Source organism: Narcine bancroftii, chromosome 6, assembly GCF_036971445.1.
Source record: "Narcine bancroftii isolate sNarBan1 chromosome 6, sNarBan1.hap1, whole genome shotgun sequence".
In the NCBI taxonomy this organism is placed as follows: Eukaryota; Metazoa; Chordata; class Chondrichthyes; order Torpediniformes; family Narcinidae; genus Narcine; species Narcine bancroftii.
This window is the reverse complement of record NC_091474.1, coordinates 187,051,803-187,073,554: the sequence shown is the minus strand read 5'-3', so window position 1 is coordinate 187,073,554 and position 21,752 is coordinate 187,051,803. Positions and strand designations below refer to the sequence as shown.

Genomic DNA, 21,752 nt, shown 5'->3' with positions numbered 1-21,752 from the left:
TATAAAAAGAAAATACATTTTTAATGCAATAATTACTTTTAATACCTTTCATGTTAAATTTTGTACATTTAACAATGACAGTAGAATTTGATGATTGAAAAAGCTGAGATTTCTTTAGATTTCCAGCTTTTAATTTATGCATATACAGTAACAGGAGAAAACCATCAAATCTTTTGTACTGATTTGGATTAAGAGTGCCTATGAAAAGCAGATGAATATCTTTCAATTGCTCTTATCAAGCCAAGTTTTATTAGTAGATAAAATTGTCAGACTGATGTAACATAAAACACACAAGTTGAACGATTGTCTAATACTGTTAAAGGCAACACAATACATGATGAAGTGGGGTTTTTTTTTGAAAAAAGTTTTAAAAAAAAGGCAATTTTCCCTCCTTGATTTTGGCCTGGACTTTTGAGGTCTCTGGGGATGGAAAACCAATAGACTACTTGCATTTGAATGTGCCCAAAGATGTTCAAAATGTTTGCACTGCATCTTTGAGTCATTAGAAATCCAAATCATGGTGCCCTCTTCAGGGGATTTATATTCCAGGGGAACAGAACAAATGACAATATGCCTTCTCAATCACAAAATTTGACGAATATTAAGCAAATGACCCATTGTCTGAAAATTTGTCCAAGTTCATTGGTTTTATTTATTTTCTAGGACACGGGTATCACAGGTAAGAGATAGCATTAAAAAAAATGCTTCTGATGCCAATGGCATATTGGGTTATTTCACTGGGCATTTAGGTGTCAACCATAATCGATAGGTCTTGTCGCACACAGCAATCAATAAGGTAAGAAAGACAGTTTTCTTCCTTGAAGGATATTTTTGTACCAGGCAAATTTTTAATATATTGCATGAATGATGTTTTGTGCGGTGACTACTTTTTTCTCAAAATTTCAGATCATTGACTGAATTTAAATTAATCAATTGCCATTGTGGCATCTTAAGTTCAGTCCCTTTATAGTTTGACCAGGCCTTTAGACCATCCTGACACTGAATTCTTTCAAGGCACAAATCCAGTTCAGAAATTGATTCAATTTAATTGAGTGGATCTGAATTTCACAAGTAATATGCATATATAGATAAATAGATAATGTAGTCAAGGATAAGTTTGTACACTACAGAATCCAAACTTTGAATGTAAATTAAAATATCTCATTTGCTATAGGATTATGTGTAGACAATAAAATATAGAGTATATGTAGAGTCACTAGAATATGTTTTCCAACTTTATAAATAATCCTCATTAGTTGTGCTCCAAATTTCAGGCAAAATTAAGACTGAATGTGTTTCTTGAACAGATTTTAACATGGGTTAAGCAAATAATGGGCAGCTTTATAAATCGGCAAGTTAACTCATCCAGCTTTATAAATTGATTACTATGTTAATATTTATTTTGTGAAAGCCTACCTATAATAGTCCTTTATAGAATGATCTCAAGGTGATTCTTACACAATACGTGTCAAATATCATTCAGACTTCACAAGATTCAAACTGCCATTGCCTGCTTAACAGTTTTACAAAATGAGCTCATCTTCCTAAACACTGTGCTTCCATTATTGAAGAACATAATTTTTTTAGTACTTCATAAATTTCTCCCCAACAATACTAATGATTGCAAATAAACTACATTTGTAGTTTCCTTAATGTAGGAAGTTTAAATTTGAATAAAAGATTCTCTGTCAAACATAATTAATTGCTTTTGGAGTAATAACATGATTCTACAATTGATTATTCTTACAGAAAAGGAGTCCTTACTGCTTTTGGCAAAAAAAATCAGAAAGGGTGATAACAAAAATGCTGGATAATTTAAGCTTGTGTACGAAGGTGGAGATCAATGTAAAGGTGCAATTGTTTTTTCGTCGAGTCATCACTGTTTTCTTTGAACAATAATGGCTGATATTAAGATAAATGAAAAACACATGCAAGTCATTAGTCATTATAGACGAAATTATCTTCTTTGTCAGGCCTAATACATTTCTTAAAATGAAAATTTTAATTAAGAGGAATGCAATTGAACTAATACTCAAAACCATAGCATCTTTTGCATCTCCTGAGTACATCCTTCCTGGTCTTACTGAGGAAGGACAATGACTTTGGTGCTGTCTCATGCACCCATGCTGAGCTCATCAAATTTATCCACTTTGCTGTGAACTTCCACCCCAACCTCAAATTACTTGGTCCATCTCTCGTAATACTGTCCCCTTTCTAGATCTCTCAGTCTCCATCTTGGGAGACAAACTCTCGAAAGACATCTACAAACTCACCAACTCCAACAGCTACTTCAACAGCAGTTCTTCACATCTGTCCCTTTTAAAGATTCTATTCCTCTCTTGCATTTCCTCTGTCTCTGTTGCTATGCTCGGAAGACGAGGTCCTCATTCACAAAAAAGAAATAGCTTCCACTTTACTACTATCAACTCGGCCCTTACCCACATATCCTCCATTATCCACATATCTGCCTGGTCTCCTCTGCCTCCATAACAACAAGGATAGGATTTCATTGTCTGCAATTTAGCCTCCCCATCCAACATTTCATCTTCTGCCATTTCCTGAAACAGATACAGCTCCCTCTCTCCGCAGTGACTGCTCCCTCCTTGACTTCATTGTCAACTCCTCCCTCCCCGCCAATTATCCCTTTGACACCTACCCTGTGACCACAGGAAGTGCTGCACTTGGACCTATACCTCCTCCCGCACCACCATTCAGAGCCCTGAACAGTTCTTCTAAGTGAAACAACACCACCTGTGAATCTGCAGGGGGTCACCTACTGCACCAGTACTTCCTTTGTGATCTCCTCGACATCCAAGAGGATTGGACACAGACTGGGAGATAATTTCATTGAGCACCTTGGCTCTGTCTGCCACAATTATGGGTGACAATCCATTTAAATTCTCTTGCTGATGGGTCTGCCGATGGTCTTGTGCACTGCCAGACTGAGACCACCTGCAAATTGGAGGAAAAACACCTCATATTTCATCTGGGTAGCCTCCAGGATGGCATTAACATAGATTCTTTGGTTTCAGTTAGTCCCTACCCCTCTCCCGCCCCCACCTCCCTTTTCTTTCCTCCAGCACACGCTCTCTCCTTTATCTCAGGCTTCTTTACTCCAGCTCTGCATTCAGAGAGCCACCCCCGCCTCCGATCAATTCTCACCTTTGCTCGCCTGTATTCTCCATGTCCAATGATCACCTTTTGTCTTAAGAAGGGCTCAGGCCTGAAATGTTGGTAACAAGCCAGCCTCACAGAGATATTAGGTATTTTTATAATTAAAAGAAAGTGAATGTAAAGGAAGATATTCTTCACCTTTATATCACTTTACTTACCTGTTGAAAGCTCCAAGGGCAGATTCAGGAAGCGAACTCCAATCCACCTAGGAGGGGTAGAGTCAGAGGTGGAACGACTCTTTCCACCTCTTCCCTGAAGGCAATGCAGCTGAAAGCAGCTGTGAAGAGGCAAGCTGATGATATCACGATGATGTCATCAGCCTATGACCTAGGAGTGCGAATTTTAAAGGGCCCAGTGTGGGGTCATATACTTAATGTATATTATTGTAGATTTATTTTCACAAAGTACCTGTTATACTGCAGTAAGAAAGAATTTTGTTCTTTTGAGAGGAAGGGAATATCTATATTAATTTTTCACTTGCTGCCGCGTATATATGATATCACGGCAACAAGTGGTGCTATCGCACCATTCGCTCCGCCTCCCTCAGCTCTGGAAGACTGTTCCTGATGCTGCTCATTAAGAAAGCAATGTTCAATAGCCTTATAATCCTTCTCCATAAAAGGTAAGCTCACCTTTATTTTTCACTGATCCACCTTCAAGGCAGCTTTGCACAGTAAAGAGGCATATTGGGTTAGATATCTATCAGTATCTTTACCTCCTCTGGACACTGAGCAACACTAGTGGGGTGCGGGGGGTGGTGGTGTGGACTGCACCGCATGACACTAACAGAGGGGGTGACATGCAAATAACTGTCTATAAAATGTTTGAGCAGTGTTTCAACAAAAATTTATTATTTTTTTATAAAATGAATCCCTGTAGTTGGTTCGAACAACAAAAACATTTTTCGTAAGCCCAGCTTACGTGTCAATATACATACAAGACTAAAACTCTATGCTAATTTACTTTTTGAACCTTCTAATTCACCCTAGTCAGAGCCGTCACTGTTACTCAATTCAAATGATGCTTCAAATCATGCAGTTTTTTCTGCACGCGCAACAAGCACGCGCTACAAGCACGCGCTACAAGCACGCGCTACAAGCACGCGCTACAAGCACGCGCTACAAGTACGCGCTACAAGTACGCGCTACAAGCACGCGCTACAAGCACGCGCTACAAGCACGCGCTACAAGCACGTGCTACAAGCACACGCTGTTGTTTACGTTGCTGCTGGTATTTTTATAATTGTTTAGTCAAATATTCTGGTGTTTTAGCTACAATGTTGTGTTAATTAGTATTTGTGATCTGATAAATAACTTTTTTTGAGAATGAAGTAGTAAAAACTAAAACAAGGAGAAAAAATTAAAAAAGGCTTCCACTCAGTTACTAATAATGTTGTAACTTACAAAAAACTTTTAATATTAAAATCAACATAATTAAACATTTTTATTTATAATTCTATTGCTTTCTTATTGAATTTTCACTTTAACCACATGAAGCTATGTAAACATAAATTTAAGCTGTCCACATGATATTGTATTTTAAAGGTGTAATTTTAATATTGCTAGTTGTTTATCTCACTACTGTTGCCGTTACATTCAGTGATTTACAGGAATTAAGATTTATGAGTAGACATTAGGTCAAAAATCATTACTAACAATTCTGTGTAGTCTGGTACAGGAGGAGGTGCGTGGCTGGGGGGGGGGGCGGTGACACCATGAGTTACCGCACTGGGTAACACCAATCCTAGTGACACCACTGATGAGACCTGCTGAGTTCCTCGAGCATTTCTGTGTTTTTATAAGCTGAAATTTTGTACTGTACAGCCTTTTAACATGGACTCTAACCATGCAACCATCATTTTGGATGAATCTGCTCAGGAAAAAAAAAATTACGAGGCACAAAATGTGTAGTAAACAATCCTTGTTTCAAGAACACTACCAGTCAAACCTTAACCTCTTTTAGGTTACTCCTCAAGAGTCAGTAGTCCCTTTTGCACCGGCATCTCAGTTAATTGGCTGTGCAGTGTCCCGGGATACGCATTATTTTGTGCCGTTTCCACTAGGCTCCACTTAACTGGGACACTAATTGCTTTTCCACTCCACACACTCATCCCTGGAAATCAGTGTTTTACCTTCAACTGGAAGCAGTGACTCTCTACTGTCCCCTTTCCACTGGTTTTATCAGCACGGGGATTCAGCAAACGGCGACACTATAAGTTGAGGTAGAGGCAGCTAATCTCCAGCATGAAATGACATCATTTGACACCGGCATGGACCCTGTACCAGTAAATTCCCGGTAAATTCCTGGGACAAGGTGCCAGTGGAAAAGGGCCGAATATAAATTGCCACCATCTAGAGACTTAATTAGTCCTGGTGAGGCAAAGATTCACATGCACCTCCTTCATTACATTCAGTGTCCCTGATGTTGTCCCATCTACATGACCAAAACCAAACGTCAACAAGGCCACCGATTTACAGAGAATTTGCGATCTGTCCACAATGGCCAACCTGAGCTCTAGATTGCATGCCATTTCAACTCTCCTCCCCACTCCCACACTAATCTGTCTGTCCTCAGCCCTCTCTGCTGCCAGTGTGAGGGCCAAGAGGAACAACACCTCATACTCCACCTACAACCCAGTGGTATCTGTCACCTACTGGCTGCTATCTCACCCCTCCCCTTTCCTCTCTTATACTTTCTATCTTTCCTCTGCACTCTCAATGCAGGGTCACAACTTCAAGAATTCTTCCCCCCATCCCCACCACCCCTGGATGCTTCTCTATCCACCAAGTTCCTCCAACTTTGCTTTGCTTCTACTCTTGTTTTGTGGGTTCTGAGGTGGCCAATCAGGCCAAAATGTGACCAGCCGACTTTAGATGATTGGTGGGAATTGTGAGATGGCACATTAATTATGACATACATACAGGGCTTCTGATCTGGAATCAGATATAAGATACACCAGGGATAGGCAGGTGAGTTGATCTCCTGAAGAGCATTCATTGTGAATTAGGGGATATGGGGAGAAGGCAGGTAGGTGGAGTTAGGTCATAAATTAGATCAGCCATGATCGTATTGAATGGCGGAGCAGGCTCGATGGGCCATTTTTGGCCTACTCCTGTTCCTACTTCCTATGTTCCTATATATGGGCATTGACAAGAATTAGACAGACTCCAGGACTTCATGATTGATACCAGCTAATTTTTAATGTTACATGTTATTTCATTAAGTAAACTTAAATTCCTAACTGCTATGGCAAGATTTGTGCATATGTATGGATTGTTAGTTTCAGCCTCTGAAACCAATGAATGACATTTTATTGGCTTACTGACAGTCAGGTTAGAGAACATCAATTAAAGTATGCACAACTGTTGACATTTTCTCCTAAAATTGAGCCAATAGACATGTTTTAACAAGAGTATGAAAACTGTCTTTCTAATCTTGAGAGTCGATTTGAAATGAGCTCGTGATTCAGAGCTGGATTGTCAGTTATATTCAACAGAAAGGGTGAAAAGATGCAAAGTCTCTTCATGGATCACTTCTATTTAATAAATGCAAAGTTTTGCAGTTTTATTAACCACTCAATTAAATTTGAACCGTGCAATGAAAAACTTAAGTTTTGCCCGCTTTCTAGACAAGTCAACCTCCACATAGCACAGGATGTCGCTAGTGCAAGGGTGCGCACAAAGTGTGATAATAGAAAATGTTAAAGAGAAAGGTGCAAATAAGCAGAACAAAGCATCAGTTACTGATGAGGGGCATTCAAGAATCTGATAACAAAATGCATTTGTCCTGGTACCTCTTAATTAAGTTTCAGGAATACAGATCTCAGATTTATAAACTTGTATGGTTTATTTTCTTCTCACTATTTTCATCATAAAAAAATGAGTTATTGAAGATGGAGAAGTCAGAAAACAATATTATGCAAACTCTGTCATTGATATTTACCTCGCAAGATGTTCCACGATATTCTGGAGGGCATTGACAAATCTCAACACTTGAAGCTTTATGTTGGCCTAATGAGTTTGGATTAGCAGTCTGGAGGACAACAGAACTCAACCTGTACAGGCGGAAAGCAGTAAAAAAAGGTATCTATTTATCATTACATTTAGACACATTTGAATAATCATAAAAGTGCAACTCCCATTACATATTGTTCCGTTGTAAGTGAACAATCCTGAAATAGTTTTCAACAACTTTTGCTTCTATCACACTGTCTTTTCCATCAGACTACTACTGCTAATACACAGGCACTGGTATTTAAGGTGTAAATAATCCTACAAAATAACAGAAATGAAAGAGGCCATTCAGCCAATCCTGCCCACAGCACGTCAGAGAAAAGAACATCTTTGCTTAATTGCAAATCACAGCTTTTTGTGCTTTGCCCACAATTTTTTGTCCAGTACCTTGTCAACACTGCAGCGTGATTCAGACAATATGTCAAGATCTTTTAAAATAGCATCCATATTGGTTCCAATAAAAAGGTCATATGAACATACCCAGAAGCAGACCCTTAAAACAAGCATGATATTCTGTGCTCTCTCACTGCCAGCATTACCCAATGGACAGAGGAAACATTTTCTAAGTCACTAATATTGCACAGAAATCCCCAACCACTCAAATTGGAAGAGGAGAATTTGTGATTGCATTAAAAGATCCTTTACTGGGAACAGTCAGAAGTCCAGCGTGAACTATGAATGAGACCCACCGCCTCCTTGCCTCACCCAACCCTCCCCCCTCGGGCATGTCCTGTGACATCTGTGTCAATATCCGAGTTCTGCAACCTTGAACACAGGAGTGAAAGCAAGTCACACAAAAGATCACATGACATGTAGGAGAGATGGGTAGCTGCTCATCTTTTATTATGTTGCACCTGAATACAGTGTGTCAAAGCAGTAACATTCTATCGCTTCTGCCTTTTCTACATTTATATAATGAATAGGAGTGCTATGGACTGCCTAAAGAAATCTCTTGGTGCCTGCCACATTGACCACCGCCAGTGGGCTGATAACGCCTCAAACCGTGCATCTTGGCGCCTCACAGTTTGGCGGGCAGCAACCTCCTTTGAAGAAGACCGCAGAGCCCACCTCACTGACAAAAGGCAAAGGAGGAAAAACCCAACACCCAACCCCAACCAACCAATTTTCCCCTGCAACCGCTGCAACCGTGTCTGCCTGTCCCGCATCGGACTTGTCAGCCACAAACGAGCCTGCAGCTGACGTGGACTTTTTACCCCCTCCATAAATCTTCGTCCGCGAAGCCAAGCCAAAGAAAGAAGAAGGAGTGCTACTACTTTGTAGAGGTTAATGTTCACTGGCAGTTTGCTGTTCTCACCTCCCCCTCCACCCACCCCAGGCCAGTGTGAAATTTGCCACTGACAGTCTCAGTTAATTGCCAAATCACAACAAATTGTGTTGAGATTTTGAACACCAAAAAAATTATCTGAATGCAAAGAAAATGTATTACAATTAGAAAACATATTTTCTACCTATAGATGGCAGTATGATCACTGTTATAGGTGGCTCTTATTAAAAGACGGGAAATGTTTGCCAGAACAGTCATGAAGTCTTTTCTATTCACAGGCGACCTCTTTGCATGAATGAGAAAGTTCTCAGGTCGTAGAACTATCCCTCCAGCATATTCATTCAATGGATCCAGTTCAATTCTTTGAACATTGCTGCTTATGGAGATACCATTACCCTAATAGAGAAAATAAAAAGACAGAATTAGATTATTATAAAAGGCAGAAAAGAAATGTCACCCTAAGCGAATTCTAGGCATGAAGGGGTGCTGATCCATTAAAATAATTGGTCCAAATGTTGGAAATCTGGAAGAGTTTAGCACAATATGATGTGGTGAGGACACGAAGGTATGAAACATGGCAATGTGAATTTGAAGTCTGGGGAAGATAGAGGCCAGGACAGCAATGAGGGAAGAGAAGGGCAAGTTCAACATTGTAGGGGCTTGAATAGAGGCAATTCACTTTGAAGGAAATGCAGCTTGCAGATGATAAGCAATGGGCAGCAATGCCTGGTCTCCAATTACCTTGGACTTCTTGCCATTGTATTGTAGCTGGGCCACTACGGTTATAGCTCAAGGTATAATGGGGTTATGGCTCGAGATTGAAGAAAGAAGACTCTCACGTGAATGGAGTGTATTCGACATTAACTTTATTGGGTTGCAGCTCTGCCTTTTATAGGGGGCCAGCTGCGTCACCACCGGGGCTTGGCTTAAGCAGGGCTGGCTGCCGATGGGCTGTCTCGGATCCGCAGGGCCAGATTGGACTCCATGCAATCCGCTGGCGGTGAATGGTCAATTTGACCACTATTACTGCGGCCTATGGGAGCTGGCGTCTCATCCTGCATGCTGTTTGCTTGATCAGCGTGTTCAACGGTTGTTTTCTTTGTCAGCCCATGGAGTGGGTCACGGGCCACTACAGTATCGCACAAATGGATCAAGACCCCATATTAGCAACAGCTACCTCTCGTGACAAGAATTCACACAGACGTCCGCCACTCCTCAGAAATGGAGTGAATACAAGATAACCTCATCCTTGAAGGACTGCTGAAGAAGACTACTAGAACAGACTCGACAAGAAATTAACATTCTTTCAATAACAGATGAATGAAGTTTCCAATGGAGGTGGAAATCTGTGGGCTCTGATAGAGGTTTAGTGAGGGATAAGAAGTTCAGGTCAGGGATGAAACTGTATCGAGATGGCAGTCATCTTCAGTGTGAGTCAGTGAATGGTGTCAAGGATACAATTCTGCAGTAAAGGCTCAAGACAAAATGAGTGCTGTCAACATGTTGCACTTTGCACGATCATTTGAGGATTATGTTAAATAGGAACTTGTCCATCAGCACTGAATTCCTGCAACAAGCTTGTTAAACAGTTTGGCTCCTCAATTTTCATCCCAAAATACACATTTCCCTTTGTAAATTTCATCTGCATTATCTGCCCACATTACTGTTTTTTTTTTAGTAAGTCCTGCTATCCTCATGCTTCATGACATTTCTAAGCATGTTTCCATCTGCAAACTTTAATGTTATTGCCTCTATTTAATATCCATGTCATAAATACATGCAATAATGAAACAGAGATCACAGGGAGACACGACCCACGGTGTGCCTCCCTGCAGCTGATGCACAACACAACCATTCATCATTATCTTTTGCTTTCTGTCTTCCACCTAATTTCATATCAATGCCACTGGCTTGATTTTTTTTAAAACCAAGAATATTACTGATTATTTCTCAAATTTCTTTATTGTAAGTGAATTTACAAACTATTCATTACATAACCACATGAACACACTATCATTTTTTCAAAGAATAATTTGCTTGACCTGGAACTCTTGGGAAGCTTTTTTGCCCTTCTCAAGTTAGGCACCAATCATGCATCTTTTAATCTGGGAAAGCAGAAAGTCCCAACATAAGCAGGCTCTGACCATTTCAATATTCTTGACTTTGCCCCTGTTGCATGCCCACAGACTTTCTCTGGCATTCTAGTTGAGCAAATTAATCAAGTTGGGTAACCATTCACACCAATCTCCATCTTATTGTTTTCATCTTGACTCATTTACATGTAGAAGACCTGGCACACAATTTTGCAGTTCAGGATGATTCCAGACAGAAAATTATCCATCAACTGATGTCCAATAAAGAAAGTCGGGACAGCAGGTCATTAAACTTTCCAGATTTTTGACAATACCCAAGGGAGATGCTTTTTTTTTGCCAGACCCAGGTTTCCATCTGTCAAATGATGGAGCAAGCAAGTCTTACGGGTCTGCAGGATACCACTCTGGGAAGCTAAGTCTTAACGATTTTAATGACACTTTCAGATGTCACCTTGCCCAGTGTTGGTCATTTTCACCACTTGTTTCCCATCATTCTCCGCTCACTTCATTCTAACTACCCAGAGATCCAGTTCTCTTCCTAATTTGTCAACTTCAATACCATTTCCACATAGATGGTGATGCGTCAATGATGTGAGTTCAGCATGGACATACTCAGTGGGTAACTTTAGGTTTTAAAAGAGAGAAATGAGGCCAAAACTCAAAAATCGCCTATGTCTACTCCTTGCTATGTATGGAAACACTATAAATGCCTCATATAAGAAAGGAAATGTGATTTACCAGTTAATTTAAAGATTTCAAAAGAATTGTGTCATCCTTAAATTTGGGAAAAATCAAACATAAACAATAATACCAACCTCCAAGAAGATCTCAGATTGCTGCTTTTGTGCCAGTTGGTCTGCAGTGTTGTTAGAGATGATGAAAATCAATTTCCCTCCATATGCTGCCAGCTGCAGTCAGAAAAAAAAACATCATAATATTTTCATAAAATTCCCTCTCTTGCTGATTAAAATGTGCACTTGAGATCTTCTCGTGTGGTGTTTCAAAATCTGTGTAAACCACACATTAACCTTTAAATTGCTGTCATTTTTCATATAAAATGCCTGTCTACTGAAACATTTTAATGTCAACTCATAACTTTGTGAAATCGTGCAATATCATAACATCATATTCTAATAAATGAGGCAGAGTAAAGGTTTTGAACTGAATTGTACACATTAACGTGCCTTATCAATGTTATTTCAAACTACAACTTGTAGACCATCACAATTTAGTTTCCATTAAAAAAACACCATTGGACCATTACAGTTTCTGAATTATCGACATTTCAAACCCACCCCCCACCCAAACTAAATAGTAGCAGTATTCTTTTAGTCAATAGCAAAAAAGCTGAAGATTACTTCAGGTATATGGATGAGAAGAAGATGGAGGGTTATGGGCATTGTGCAGGGAGGTGGGATTAGAAAGGGGTGTTTGGTTCGGTGCGGACTAGAAGGGCCTAATGGCCTGTTTCCGTGCTGTAATTGTTATGTTAACAGTGTCTGACAGTGGTTGCTCAGTTTGAAGACTTGAGTGAATGTACCAAATTATTTTATTGTGTCCAACTGACATCAGAAAATTATTTAATTTGGAACTTATACAGAATGGAAGATGGGAGGATAAATGAACAATTTTCAAAATTGGAATAAGGAAGGCAACATTACTCCCTTTCTTACCCCTGCTTCAAAGACAAAGGCGCAGACATGCAAACACAAATGTTTACACACACACACACACACACACACACACACACACACACACACACACACACACACACACACACACACACACACACAGAGCCTGAAATGGTTGAGTCAATCAGGGTTTTAAGAAGGAATCTGATAAGCACAAGAGAAAATAATTTGCGCAGCCACTGGGAAGAATCAGTAAATGGGCCAAACTGTTCAGCACTGCAGACTCAATGGATTAAATATCCTCCTCCTGTACAGCAATGATTCTAAGACTCATTTTCTCTGCATTATTGCAAACACACACTAGTGGGAGTTGTCTATAAGCCACCCAATAATAACATTACAGTAGCACAGGCAATAAAGAAATATTGGAGGCATGCAACAGCAGTCATCATGGGAGAATTTAACATGTACATAGACTTGGTCAATCAGGTTGGTCGAGGCAACTTTGAGGAATGCATCCATGAATGTTTTCTTGAATAGCATGTTACTGAACCTACATGCTATCTTGGATCTTGTCCTATGCAATGATACAGGTAAAATTAGCGATCTTGTTGTTTGGGGTCTTTGAAAAGAGTGATCACAGTATGATTGAGATACTCATACAAATGGAGAGTACAATAGTTGGGTCTAAAACCAGTGTATTATCTGCAAATAAGGGAAAATGCAAGGGGATGAGGAGGAGTTGCCAAGGTAGACTGGTGATGCAGGCTATATGGATGGACAGTTGAGTGGAAGACATACAGAGATTGTTGTGGTGCTCAACAAAAGTATTTTCCAGTTAAAAGCAAAGACAGCAAGGGTGTGACAGCCAACCTTGGATAACTGAGGAAATAAAGGAAGGCATCAAAAAAAAGCTTATGCATTCAAAGTCACCAAGAGCAGTGGGAAACTAGAAGATTGCGAAAACTTTTAAAAGCAACAAAGAATCATGAAGTGAGCAATAAAGAAAGGGAAGGTAAATTATGAAAAAAATATTAGCACAAAATATAAAAAGTCAGTAAAAAAATTTTTAATGATTTTACTAAGTGTTAAAGGGTGACTAAAGTGATGGTTTGTCCCTTGGAAGATGAGAAGGGAGAATTGATATTGGGTAATGAGGAAAGGCTGAGGCTTTGATTTATGACTTTGTGTTGGTCTTCATGGAAGAGGACATGTCTACAATGCCAAAGGCAGATATTATGGATGTGATGGTAGATGAGGACCTGGATGAAATAGATATCGCTAAAGAGGAAGTGCTGAGCAAACTTGAGGGTCAAAAGATGGACAAGTCTCTGGTCCTGATCAAATGCATCCCAGGGTATTGAAAGAAATGGTTGAAACTATAGTAGAGGCTTTGGTGATAATTTACCAAAATTCTCTGGTCAGGTCCTGGCAGATTGGAAGATGGTGAATGTCATGCCACTATTCAAAAAAGGATGTTGGCAAATGACAGGGAACTATGGGCCAGTTAGTTTAACATCTGTAGTTGGTGTGACGGATTATGTTATATTTTATATTGTATATAGATAAATTTTAAAGGAGAAAAATAGTGGGTTTTTTTTTTAAGTGTTGGTCACAAACAAACACTTCACAACACAGATCTCATTCAACATGCTAGAGCTTTGCTCAAGCCAGACTGTCCAGGCTCCCAGTGCCTTTGTAATACAATGGAAATTACTTTGCTGAAGGACTTCACAAGTAGGTATTAATTGGACAAGCTGTGGAGTATGTGGAGTAATGGATTATTGTTTTGCAAAGCAACATATGAGCAGACTCAGAAGATTGGGTCCAGTGCCGCAGTCTGTCTGAATGCAGTTTGCTGTTCTAAGAGGGTCATGTGGTTTTCTCTTTTATGGGGGGGGGGGTTAGAGAGAGAGAGAGAGAGAGAGAGAGAGAGAGAGAGAGAAAGAGAGAAATGAGAATTCAGTTCTAAAGTTCAGCAGCAGCAGCTGGGACTGGAACAGGACAAGTGGCTTTTGGAAGCTTGTTTGAAGCCCCATTTTGAAGACTGGTTGTGAGTTCTTAGTTCAGCCTGTTCAAAGCCCTTGTGGTCCATACAAGAGGAGATGACTGGCTGTATAATGTTTCATCTGAGATAAGGGAAACAGAAAATGAACTCTGTGGTGACCTGAAAGAAAGAGGCAATCATCTGGAAACACTTGATGGGGCAAGTTTCTTCGGTAAGACACTGAAGTGGCTGATCAGATGGAATCAGTTTGTGTCCAACGAGCAACAAATAATTTTCTGAAAACCGACAAGAACATTCCTGAGCGGTAACCATTTATCTTTCAAGCATCAAAGCCTGGTGAAATTCATAAATGTTAAATTCTGTACACAGTATAAGAATTGCCTGATACTGGTGAACTTGGAGGTGTGAGGTGAGATTGGACTGTGAATCAAAGAACTTTGCTGAATTTACACACACATGACATACACATGCACCTAGAATTACAAGGGGGTTAAGTTAGGTTAAGTTAATAGTAATAATTTAGAATTTGATCCAGTTTTCACATTTAAAGGTAATTAAAAGCAATTTTTGTTTAAGTAACCATTTGTTTTGGTGAATTTCTATTGCTGCTGGGTTTTGGGGTCCTCTGGGCCTGTCACATTAGGAAAATGCTTGAAGCTATTATTAAAGAAGAAATAGTACAGTAAAATGGATCTATTAGGCAGACACAACAGATTCAGCAAAGTCAAGTTCTGTTTAATAAAATTACTGGAGTTCTTTGAGGATATAATGATTGAAGCAGATAGAGAAGAGCACATGGTCATTGTTTACTTGGATTCATAGAAGGTGTTCAATAAGGGGCCACATAGAAGACTTGTACATAAGGGTGCATAGAATTGGAGATGATGTATTAGCATGCATAGAGGATTGGTTAACCAATAGAAAGCAGAAAATTGGGATGCAGGTGTGTTTTTGCTGGTTGGCAATCATTGGTGAGCAGAGTGCTGCAGGGGTCACTGCAACTGTTAACTATATACATTAACAAGCTGGAAGAGGGACAGAGTGTATGTATCAAATTGAGTTGAAAAGCATATTCTGCAGAGGATATGGAGAGTCTGCAGAGAGATATAGATAGGTTAACTGAGTGGGCAAGGGTCTGGCAGATGGGGTACAATGCTGGCAAATGTAAGATTCTCTATTTTGGAAGGTAAAATGGAGTACAGATTATTATTTAAATTGAAAATGATTGTAGAATGTTGCAGTGCAGAAGGACTTGTGAGTGTTTGTGAATGAATTGCAAAAGGTTGGTTTTCAGGTACAGCAGGTTGTAAAGAAGGCAAATGGAATGTTGGCCTTCATTGTGAAAGGGATGGAATTCAGAGTAGGGAGGTTATGCTGCAACTGAGCAAGGTACTGGTGAGGCTGTATCTGGAGTACTGTATGCAGTTCTGGTCTCCTTACTTGAGAAGGAGGTACTGGTTTTTGAGGTGGTGCAGAGGAGGTTCAGCAGGTTAATTCCAGAGATCGGGCATTAGCCTGAGGACAGACTAAGTCACCTGGGACTGTACACAGTAGAATTTAGAAGAATGGGAGGAAATCTTATAGAAAGGTATAAAATTATGATCAGTCATGATCTTATTGAATGCAGAGCAGGCTCGATGGGTCAGATGGCCCACTCCTTCTCCTATTTTATGTTAAAAAAAATAATCGAATTCCTGTACACACACCAGCATATACCTTGCTTGCCTTGGACTTCCAAAGGATAGCTGAACACTTCTATGATTTTCACCACAGTTTTTCAGCTTATACAATTTCAAATGCCAACTTCATAATAAGCAATTGAGTTTTAGTTTAATTTGGGCACCAGGTTCAGCAGAGTTAACATGCTCTAAGGAGTCTGTACCTGTGCTGTTCTATATCATATGTTTACAATTCTGGCAACTGAAAATGAGACGTTAACAATATCATACATTGCCCTTGGTAAGTGCTGAAAACAATACCTGAACAGAATATCTTTCAAATTTTTATTTACAAACCAATCAGAAGATTGGTAATCTCAATCAGATTTCTGTGAAGACACTATTGGTCAAGCAGTACTGTGGTAGATACTCTGAAGAACATTGCACTCTTCCAGGGCATTACATTAGCTATATTCATGCACCTAAAAGGAAGTGACCACAGCTATCCATACAGATGGATCATAAAGTACTGTCATTCTTGTCAGTCTAAAGGTGATGGCTAATGTTCCAGGAGTGTGGATTCAGCTAAAATCTTGAATGATAGGTTATTTATCATTATAATGGTTTATTACTTATAATAAGTCACCAGTCATCTAGAAGACAGAATGTACAAATAATTGCTATGGACCCTCACTATGGTGTAGATTTATTTCAAGCAGTTTAATGCAAATTTTTAATTATTTAATAAATATGAATTACATGTTCTAATGAAACATGAACAATAAATTCCTGAATTTCTACAGGTATTATTAAAATGTTCTCTTTTCCTTTCTACAAATACAGTATCTTGCACAATGTGTCATCAATACCCTAAGGTATTATTTCTACACAAACAGCTATTTTGTTTCTTAATGAGCTATCACGGTCAATGCTTTTCATATAACCATGTTACAAAGATGCTCAAAAATATTACTTTTTTCTGAAAAAATCATTAAATTATTAATGTAACTTGGAAGATAAAAATGCAAGACAATTTATTTGTGTCATTAACCTGAAAACATTCATGTTTATTATGTTCTTTCCCACTTACTCAAATCAAGGTTACTGTTTTATGCATTGAAATTAATGTAATTAATTTCATATTGGCTTCTTGCTTTGTGTTTACATAAGTTTTGTTTTACAAATGTTACAGTGTATATCCCTCATTCAAATCATGAGTCTATTTCTAGCATGCAAAATATCAGGCAGGAAGTTATGGTCCTGTAAGAAAAAAAGTACATGAATTTTATTTAAATATTCAAGTGTAAACAGGGTAACCATGCACATGCCTCACAAAATCTTGCCTGTAACACCATATGTATAAGAAGAAAGGTTTATGGATTGATGTTCTACTAATTATTTTGGTAAAGGATGAAGTAATTTTGCATGGAATATAGTTTATATAGGCAACCACTCTTTTCCTCACTACAGATTGTGCTTTCATACATTTTTATGCCCGTTGTGCTGGTCATTTTAATTTCATCCCCTCTGGATTTTCCTTGAAGAATCTTTTTTGTTTTTTTTTAAAGAAAGACTGACATAGGAAAATTAGACAAATGCATTTGTCTCCTGGTGGTTCAGACTTACATTAAATGGACTGAAACATATATAATCCATTCTGCCAAATGATTGGTTGCAAGGCCTAGCCTTTCCTGAAGGAAGATGGAGCAACAGACCAAATAACATAAATAAGTGAATGGCCAATAAATGCTCGATGCTTCTGCAGAAGGACACAAATCGGTTTTGATTTCTGTGGTATGGTGTGAAAAGAAGCCAGACCAGAACAACAGAGAGCAATATAGCCTAATTGGTCATATCAGCTGAACAACCAATTGTGTTGTCGACATTGATGCACTTTGCAATGTCAGCAGAAAATGAGGTACAGAACTATATCCTACATAATTCAGACCACACAGCCGATTTGAAAGTTGTTTAAATGAACCAAAATCCCAAAGGATGAATGTCTGTGAAGCAGGAGTTCAATGCATTAATAAGTGGAGGGATTATAAACAGCGAGAGAAATGTTAGAACTGCAGAGATATGTCAATTACAAAAGAAGAGTCCGAGAACAGTCATAGCACAGAAAGCGGCACTTTGATCCATTGATTCTAATCCCCCTTATGTGAGAGTAATCAATTTTTTTCCAAATCCCTGCCCTCTGACCACATTTGCTAAATTATTTTCTTCAGAAACTTACTCAGATGCTAATTGAACATTAAAATTGAAGCTACCTCTGTTACTACTTCTTGACTGGTTGGCTGCAAGGATGATATTTTCCCTGACTAAATTGTCTTGAGCTATTGGTTACAGTCTCAAAATAAGTGTGAAGTTATTTAGGAATGAGAAAAGAAATTTCATAAGGTGGTGAAAAGATTGAGTTCTCTCCCTCAGGGTGTCGTCAAGAACGAATCATTAGTTCCATTCAAAACTGAGACTGACATATTTCTGGACATGGCAGCAAGCAGGATGTAGATATTTTCAGTCAATAAATGTCAGACTAAATGGCCTACTCTGCTCCTATTTCTAATCCATTCATAATAACATTCATGTCGCAGTTTCAGATTTAAATAACGTGGTCCAACAACAGCTGAATGTGATTTAAGTTTGATACCTTTTGGCCAAGGTAAGCATATGGTGCACCCCAGTAATACACTCGTGATAACACTCTGCTGTCCCCATAGTTGTAAAGGCTCAGCTTCAGTTTCCCATCCAAGATGTCCTGCCTGGGTTGAATTTTTGAAATTTCTTGTAAATCACTGAGGTACCAATTAAACATGTCAGTCACCTTAAAGACAAAATTCAAGAAGAGAATTCCATGAACGGTCCCATTCAAAGAAACTAAATTCTTTTAAACACATCACTCTTATCAATGTAAATACACAATGCTGAAGAAACTCAGCAGGTCAAACAATGTACTTTATATAGCAAAGATGAATAACCAGCGTTTCAGGCTTGAGCCCTTCATCAATGTATGAACAAAATGTAGGCAGGCATCCGATTAAAATGGCAGGAGGAGGGGCAGGGGAAGGAGCTCAGACCCAGAGGCAGGAGGTAATGAATGGATAAGGGAGAGAGGCACACCAGCAAAGAGAGGGAAGGGAGATAGCTCTGTGAATGGAAGGGGAAGGGATGAAGAGCTGAAGGAAAGAAGACAGAGGGACAGAGAAAAGAGGGAGAATGGGAAGTAGATGAGCAGAAACCAGAGAAGTAGTTAATGCCATCAGGTTGGAGAGTGCTCAGACAGAAAAGTGGGCATTGCTGCTCCAATTTACAAATGACCTTGGTTTGACAAGTACATGTGACCATAGACAGACATGTCAGTGCGGGTGTGTGGTGCAGATATGAAAAGATTAGCCACCGAGAGAAGCCTGTCACTGATGCAGACTGAGCAAAGGTGCTCAGCGAAGCGATCTCCTAGTATGTGTCCAGTCTATCTGATGCAAGGCTATCACATGATCAAAAATTGCCAACTTGATTATAAAAATCCAGCAGCATTCCAGATAATCAAATACCAAAAATCCTCTCCTCAAAATTCTGTGAAGTTTTTTTTCCCCCAGTTTTTCTTCATAACTTCAGTATATTGCTTTAGAAAGTGACAGCTAGCTGAAAACAACTGCTTCTGCTGTTCTCCTGTGGGATTGTGTCCATTACCTTTCCAGATTTACAACAGCTAAAAGAGTCCTCATGGAATTTTTTGGCTCCTATATCTTTTTCATGTAATCAAATTTAACAACAGTTTCTTATAATTACCCTTAATTTTCCTTGTTAGAATTAAATTTCTGCAGAGCAGCTACACAGACAATGAATTTGAATATTTAATCAACTGATTTGTAGATTCTGTTTAAAATTAAATTGCAGCTTCCCGTGAAAAATAGTTTTGAATCTAGCAAAGGAAGAAGTGTACCAGGGAGATATGCTTTGGTAACTGTCCAAGAACTAGTACTTGAAATGAGATACATCTGTTGGTGGAATTTGTCCTTGTCCTTAACAACTTCTTCAATTCTTCCCATTTCCTCCAGATCTGAGGTGTTGCCATGGCATACGCATGGTTCAGCTGCCTAGTTGGCAGGGATATGGAAGAGTCACTATCCTAATCATACTCAGGTACCATTCCCCAACTCTTCCTCCATTACATCGACAACTGCTTTGGTGCTGTCTCTTGAACCCTTGCAGAACACATCAATTTCATCAATATCACTGCCAATTTCCACCCTTATGATGCTTCCATCCCCTTCCAGGAGGGAAGATGGCATATCCATTTGCCTTCTCACCCACAACCCTGCTTCTCCTGGAGCCATGGTAGCCTGGAGTTGGATTGTGCTGAGCAAAGCTAGAAGTACTGAGCAGATTCAGTCGCTTCCCATGCCTGTTTGCTCTCCCCCTCATATCTGCTTCTGGGATCCTCTCCCATGCACTCATTTCTGACTTACAGATGGTTTGGATTAGGAATAGTTCTGAGGGACTACACCATCATAACCTGGAGAATTCCTTGATAGGAAATTATGGCCATAATGCACAATTCAGTTAATGTTCATTGATTTTAAAACGCAACTATTATTTCTTTCTTGACATTGGAAAATTTCCCTCTCACAACATAAAACACAAGAAAAATTTACCACCCCAAATTCAGAAATATAAACATTAAAGTTATTTTCTCATTGATGATACCTACATTTTCGTAGGCCCATGTAGAACTTTCGCATACACTGGCTACACCTGAGCAGAAGCACTGGTCACAGCCTTCATAGTTCTCTAATTTCAAATTGAAGAATCCTTGTTTGCATTGGCCACAGTTCTTTCCTTGAGTGTTGGCCTGCAAATTGCACCAAATATAAATTATATTAATAGATATAATTGATATACAAATTTACCAAGTAATGGAAGATCCACATTACTCCATTAAAAAATCCATTTGAAATTAATATTTTTGTTGTGAATTAATTCTCAGCATAACCATGTTTAATAGATATTTTGTGGCTACTTTGAAGCATTAAACTTAAAATATTGGCTAGAAAGTGAATTACCATTGTATGAAAAATAAATGAGTGCAACTGTGATCCTTCTTTGCGTTCATTGCTCGACAATTTATACATGGGTAGAAATGTAAATCCAGACTGTCTTGACTATTGCCTCAGCCAAACTTTCAATTTGCTTTAGATTTCCTTCGACTCAACTATTCTAATTCATTGGCTCAGTATTCATGTCTTATAATCTGTAAACTTGAGAAGGACCATATAAATAAATTGGCCTACTGTGTTTTCAAAATTAGCTGTTTTTATATCAAATTATTAAACAGTAGAGCATGGAACAATGACAATCTAAATCATCTCTCAAAGCTGCACATAAAAGACTTCAGCAGTCTTCACCGCAATAATTGTGAGCATATCCTGATGTTGGACCCTTCATGGATTCCCTTGAAGCAATGCCAATTTCCTTCACTGAGAATACTGAGAAATCTGGCTGCAAAATCTGTTCCAGGCTAAACAAGGTGTAACTCAATCCCATTCAATATAAAGTGATGCTCTAAAGTGTAACAACTATATTTATTTTTTTATATTTTTGCAATAAGCTAATTGGTTCAGATAAATTCAGTTCTTAAGTGTTTTCTGGTGTTGCTTAATTATTTTTCATTCATGTGTCTATTTTTAACATTTTAATTAAATGTAAATTAATTTGTTGGGATAGAAATATTTTAGAATTTTGGAAAATGTCAGAGACATTAGTAAACATTTGAAGGCTTTTGGCAGTAATGAAAGCTGGTACAGTTGAGACTTGGCTAGCGATCAATCCTTTTTATTTGTGGAGGGTAGGGGAGAAGTTTGTACTTCCCACAGAAAGTCCTGCACTCTGT

General features: G+C 38.9%; 1 protein-coding gene across 2 annotated transcripts in view; it reads right to left on the bottom strand.

Annotated features, from left to right (window-relative positions):
* lama2 (laminin, alpha 2) overlaps positions 1 to 21,752 on the bottom strand; it is a 361,112-nt gene that overhangs the window by 208,121 nt on the left and 131,239 nt on the right. For both annotated transcript variants that reach the window (XM_069886986.1, XM_069886987.1), the window contains exons 11-15: positions 20,574 to 20,714; positions 18,513 to 18,686; positions 11,381 to 11,473; positions 8,657 to 8,868; positions 7,117 to 7,228 (exon numbers count right to left, since the gene is read on the bottom strand). In XM_069886986.1, the coding sequence (XP_069743087.1) occupies positions 7,117 to 7,228; positions 8,657 to 8,868; positions 11,381 to 11,473; positions 18,513 to 18,686; positions 20,574 to 20,714 (732 nt within the window). The remainder of the gene's footprint in view (positions 1 to 7,116; positions 7,229 to 8,656; positions 8,869 to 11,380; positions 11,474 to 18,512; positions 18,687 to 20,573; positions 20,715 to 21,752) is intronic.